The sequence below is a fragment of the Euprymna scolopes genome, chromosome 15 (genome assembly GCF_053919585.1).
Source record: "Euprymna scolopes isolate OS-2025 chromosome 15, ASM5391958v1, whole genome shotgun sequence".
NCBI lineage: Eukaryota > Metazoa > Mollusca > Cephalopoda > Sepiida > Sepiolidae > Euprymna > Euprymna scolopes.
The window spans coordinates 87,358,055-87,364,403 of record NC_136496.1 but is presented as its reverse complement, the minus strand read 5'-3'; the positions used below and the strand labels follow the sequence as shown (position 1 = coordinate 87,364,403).

General features: G+C 31.7%; 1 protein-coding gene across 1 annotated transcript in view; it reads right to left on the bottom strand.

The window, feature by feature from the left end:
- Nucleotides 1-283: 283 nt before the first annotated feature.
- Nucleotides 284-6,349, bottom strand: part of LOC145293952 (ras-related protein Rab-5A-like) — a 166,997-nt gene continuing 160,931 nt past the window's right edge. Inside the window, exons 6-7 of the mRNA XM_080140818.1 lie at nt 5,969-6,061; nt 284-1,137 (exon numbers count right to left, since the gene is read on the bottom strand). Of these exons, the coding sequence (XP_079996944.1) occupies nt 1,034-1,137; nt 5,969-6,061 (197 nt within the window). The 3' untranslated portion in view covers nt 284-1,033. The remainder of the gene's footprint in view (nt 1,138-5,968; nt 6,062-6,349) is intronic.

The following is a 6,349-nucleotide window of genomic DNA, read 5'->3' as shown; positions in this document are numbered from 1 at the left end:
TACACATAGATATACATATATGGAGATATGAAAAAGAAACAAGCCAAATTATGTTCATCAACGTTTTGTTTTTATTTCAAGACTTCTTCAGGATGATTAAATAAAATAATGATGAAAATTACGAAATTATGAACATACAACTTGGTTTGTTCCTTTTTCATCTCTCCATTTCATCAGAATATTTTTTCATATATATATATATATAAATATATATATATATATATATAAATATATATATATATATATATATATATATATGTGTGTGTGTGTGTGTGTGTGTGTGTGTGTGTGTGATAAGTACACTTTTTATAACCATACTTTCAAGGAGTTTTTTTTTTAATTCTATTTCTTATACATATATATTAGCCAAGATAGAAATAACTCCAAAATTTAAAACTTTTTTCTGTATAAACGTTACATTGTTATGCCCGAAGAATGACAGAGTGTATCGGGCAAACATTTTATTTATTTGAATAACAATCTTTTGTGTTAATGACCGTACTTAAAATTTATTCAGACACAAATGTCTAAAGACCTCTTCCCTCCACTTTTTATATACACGACTAATAAGACAGACTAAGGGGAGATAATTTGTAAATAATTAGTAGCTTCCCTTTAACCGTACATGAATCAAATTCGATTAGAGTAACTTGTATTAGACAAAATAAAGAGTAAAGAAAAAAATTTTTTTTTTAACTATCTTTCGAGTGAATTACTGGCCTGGTAGGAGTTAAAAAAAAAAAAAAAAAAAAAAAAAAAACACGTCGTTCAAAATGTTGACAATTCTAACACCGATTTCTATATTTCTATATTATGGCGTTTGAACCATCATGTGTTAATCGAGTGTTTAATGAGAGGGAGACAGATACAGCAAGAATTCTCCCAGAACCCCATCCCCCCTCCAAAAGGAATAGAACAAGAAGATGGGTGCAAAGCCTTCTCTGGAAACCCACTTTGTTTCCCCCTTTGCCCTTCACCCCCCACTTCTAATTTTTAGCAACGTTACAAAGTGTAAACAAAATTGTAATGCAGATCACGATATCTGACAATTGGCTTTTTTCTGTTGAGATTTTTCAATTGTATTCGTCACGGCTGGTGTCACTTCTTCCTCGTTGGCTGTGTCAGGCAATTTTCTGGCTAAAAAAGAAGAAAAAAAAGGGTTTTGATTGGTAAGACATCTTTAATGATTATCATAATTTTATCGAGAGTCTAACATGGAAATGTGACACAAATGACAGAAAGTGGGTTTGAAAAATCAACGCCCTCGAAGGGAAGGGGGGCACTCTGATCCTGCAAAAGATGCCTGGACAGAACTATCTGCATTTCTAGTAAAGGCGTCTCAGGTGATTAGCAAAAGACTAACCTCTTCTCAAAGAGAGACGGCAAAGCCTGGGAGGGTAGACCTCCTAGAACTACACCAGACCAGCATCATACTGCAGTCAACAGGGAAAAGGTCATTTCAGAAATGGCATAGACTTAATTTTCGTGCCAAGAGAAAAAATCCATGGTGAAAAGTAGAGTAGAAAATGGATCTTGGCTTTACTTTCAATGACCTTGTAACTCCCTCCACCCCTTTGTTCTTGAATCCTCACATTCTGTCAGCAATGTTTCTGACAAAGGAGAAAGAATTGCTATTTTCAGGGCTGAACGTTGTTTTGAGTGGATATTTTCAATAATCTCATAGTATTATCATTACTGTCAATCTATCTATCTCCTTAACCTTTATCATCAAATATTTTTTAGCCTTGATAAACGATGACTCATTAGTAAAGAAAGAAAACAAAATTTTCTATGTATATTTATTAGATCACTTGTGGTCTAGCTGTATCAGAATTTTTGTAGGAATTTTTGACACCCCTAACACGAAACTGCGAATAAAATATAAAAATCTCGTAATTTCTCTGTTAAAAGTGGGTTATTTATTTTCTTTATGGATTATACTTCCAAAATAAACTATTACAGTTGTTTTAAAAGTAATAGAAATATTTTTTTTTTTTTTTTAAAAACAGTAATGAATTTTCCGAACTCAATATTTTTCAATTTTTAAACTTTAAAAATCTATCAAAATTTTTCTATTGATTCTATTTTTACGATATTTTCAGGGTCAATGTGAAATTTTATGTTCTTTCCAATAAACCGAATATAATATTTCAGACAAACGTTTTTTTTAAAATTCACGCCCCCCCATTTGTGTAAGTGTCACACATTTTCAAGTTTCTCTTAAAAAGTAAATTAATTCATGTTGAATAGTTTTATATATCACAAATTGAAGAGAAAAGGTCAATAAATAATATATTCAAATTTAAAACAAAAAAAAATCCATTTTTTAGAAATTTACCTGTAAAGTCCAAAGTTTAAAACCTTTTTTTAAAAAAAAAAAAAACATTGTTTTTTTTTTTAATAAAACCTTGGTCCTTGCTCCTTTAATTGAAAAAAAAAATTAGGGATTGAATTACATTTTTCGAGGAGTTATAGGCTTGGAAAGATGGGGTGGAATTATTCACTATTTTCACGAAATTTCTGACACCGCTACTTGTGGTCGAGTACATATATGCTGGGGGGGGGGGGAGGTGTTGTTTATAACAATGTATAAATTACAAACAAAATAAATCACATGTTAATGTTGAACATGCAATGGTTATGAAACGTTTATTTGCAAGAAAGGATTTAAATGATATACATGATTTGATATGAATGTTTTATCACTGTCTCTGGTCAAACTGTCATCATGAAAATCGCCCTCTAGTGTTCAGAGGTGATAAACTGAAGAGTCAAAGGGAAATAACTCAAAGTTTGAAAAATTTTCTTTGTACCTTGATAAGTTATTTAAGGATTAAACACTAATACTTAAAGTTTTATGCTTGTGTACATATTACTGGCTGCACTAATTTTATAAGTTGCCTCTGCTCTTATCTCTTAAATTGAAGGTAGATATTCTCCACCCTCTGGTTAAAAAAAAAAAAAAGAAATAAAATCATGCGCCTCCTTTTTCATACATACCTTGAAACTCCTGCTTAAAAATTAAACAAGTTTCTAACACTATCTTGAATAAATTAATACATTAGTTTCTGTTTCAATATCTATACATATAAATAGCTATTCATCTGGGTATAAAACTAAGGGCGGTAATTCAATATATATTTAAGGAAACATCAGTAATAGTATTAGTACTGTTTGTAATGTAAATGAAATTGTGTGTTTAAGTTTTTGGAATTTTTTCATTTTAATTCAGTGCAAGTTCACAGAAATCAAAGGTTTCTCTGGGCAAACACTTGATCTCTACAAGTGTTTCATAGACATTCAAGTATTCAATGAAAGTTCTTTATTTCTCAAACATGGAGTTAGTAAAGAAGTGATAACATTAATTTTTACTCTCCCAAATTGACCAGTTAACTTACGTCATAGTATATCTTTCTTGTTGTCATTTGGTTTTTACTAGACTGATGGACAAGAATTCATCTGGTCTGGTGGAGTATCCAGCTAAGTCGATTAGTTATTACACTAATTATTAGGAGAAAGTGCAAAATTCCTCATAGGAACTAGCATATAGGTGTGTCGAGGGTATCTTACTTGATCTTCCAATTTTGTAATGGAACCTCATGTATTAATCTATTCAAGGTAGTGTTGGAAACATAATTTTTAAGCAGAATTTTCAAGGTACATATGAAAAAGAACACACATAATTTTATGTTTTTATTTATTTATTTTTTTTTTTAATGGAGGGTGGAGAATATCTACCTCCAATTTAAGAGAGAGTTGCAAAATTAGTGGAGCTGGTAATATGTCTAGTGTCCCAAAAGAAGCTGATGGTTAAAAAAAGAAAAAAAAAAAAAAAATCATAACTTTCTTAATTTTTTATATTTTTATTTTATTTTCTCAGATCATCTCGAGTAACCCTTCCAAGGTCATCATGAGTCGTTACACTACCAAGGAGCAGATATTTATTGTAGAGTCGTATTTTCAGTTGAATGTGTCAATATCAGAAACTCAAAGAGAATTTTGACAAAACTTCAACACAAGGAATTCCCCTACTCCCAATGCAATAAAAACTATGGTGGCTTGATTTCATGAACAAGGGTCTGTATGTGACCTCCCTAAATCTGGTAGACCCGTACGGCAAGAAGTGATGAGAATAGTCAAAGATCAGCAGAGAATGTGGCCGAGGATCCATCCACATCAGTAAGAAGGAGATCAAGTCAAATTGGGGTCTCTTGATCATCTCTTCACAGAATGCTTCATGAAGAGGGAAAATTTCCACATAAAATTCAATTGGTGCAAGAGCTTCAGCCAAACAATCCGGAAAAAAAGGCTGGAATACACTATGCAATTCCAAGATTTGGCCAATGGGGACCCAAACTTTCTCAAAAACCTCATTATGTCCGAGGAGGCCCATTTTCATCTGAATGGGTTCATAAATAAGCAAAATTGCAGGATTTGAGGATCAGAAAATTCCACGCAACAGCACAACGGCAATTACACCCTCAAAAATGTACAGTATGGTGTGGAGTAACGGCGGATGAAGTAATCGGAATTGGTGGACATTTGAGTAACATCATTTTTCATAACTAAAATTAGACCTTGTGAAAAACATACCCTAGATTAAGTTGTGTAAATAAAATTAGAATAAGTAGACTATGATATCTTACTATATCTCAAAAAATCATGGAGAGGCTCATCTACCTACATATGAAAATTGGTAAGCATAACTTAAATATCGAGGGAGTTAATCAAATTTAAAATCCGTCATCTTCTTTTAAGACACCCTGTATAAGAGTTTAATCCTAAAGCAACTGATCAAGGGATTGAGTTATTCCCCTTGGCTACTCAGTTTTTCCCCTCTGAACACAAGAGGTAAGCAAATTTCAAGATGGTGATTGAACCGTAGAAGCAAAGTGATAAAATGAAATCCATGTAAATCGTTCAAATCCTTTCTTGCAAACAACCATTTTGTATCTATTACATGCCCAACATTAGTGTTTACGATTTATTTTGTGTGCAGTTTATGCAACATTATTATAAACACACGCAGATGTATTGAACTGCAAGTGATCTAATAAATATCTACAGGATTTTTTTTTTTTTTTTTATTACTTATGTGTCACCATTTTACCAAGGCCAAAAACCACTCAAAATAAAAGTTAATGAGAATGAATTGTCGAATGGTGAAAAATATTTTTAAAGAATTGAAAAGGATGGATAGCATAAACAAAATTGGATTATTTGGATTCTTCATTTTTAGTTTTATTCGCACAACGTTTCGGCTGATGTAACCTCTGACCTTCTTCGTATGTATTTTATCAAATTCAAATCTTTGTCAAAATTCGCACAGAATTTTTAATGAAATCAGTCATCCATGACTGAGTAGAAGTCCTAAGTAATTCGCAGTTGTAATTTTGGATGTCGCCTGCACTGAGAATTGAATATTAAACCTCTAGAAGAGTAACTTTTACAACTGAATTTTACCAAATACTCTATCCGCTGTGCCACACGATACAATTGCTGAAGGTCAGAGATTACATCAACCAAAATCTTGTGCAAACGACACTGAACATGAGATTAGTAGTTCGAAGGAATATGATTGATACAAATAATCAACCCTCATCTCAAAAAATTCAGAACCGTAAAGTTTTAGTTGTAAAGATGATATATAACATAAATTGATTGATATCGAATTTGAAGATGCCTGTTGTAGCATGCAGGAAAGTAATCCTATGGTAATGTGTTCTGCAGAAGCGAAGTTCTTGGAAAGAAACTGTTCATGAAAGGAAAGTTCTTTTCAATTGTGGTAATACAAAGAGAAACCAGAGATTGAAGCTCAGTCGAGTACTTACATATAAATAAGGATAAAGAAGAGAAAATTATTTGGAGTATTAGCTATTGATGAGATCACAAGATATTTTATTTAGGTCAAACTAAAAGAAAGAAAGAAAAAAAGAAAAGAAAAAAAAGAAAAAAAAAAGAAACTTACCAATCTCTTCCAGCAATAATAAGAGATTTGAAGATGTAAGCGCACTCGTCTCTAGAAACATGGCTCCAATGCTGTCAGCAAAACATTTAGCCTCTGTAGAAAGAAATAAGTATTAAATTAATTCTTAGCAGTTTAATCGTTTTATATTTGGATTTTTAAAAATTTAGCTTGAATTTAAAAAAATTTCTTTCTTTCTTAAAATTCTTTCAAGTTATAAATCCAGCAGGTTTTAAATCATTTTTTTCAACATGTAAACTGTTTTAATAAAGATTTTAAATTTTCTAGAAGTGTAAGCCATGTTTAGTTTCAGAACAGTTTCCGATGGTTCATTATTCTACACGTCCTAGGAGGTGATTGGTTTGCAGTAGACAGAACTGAAGT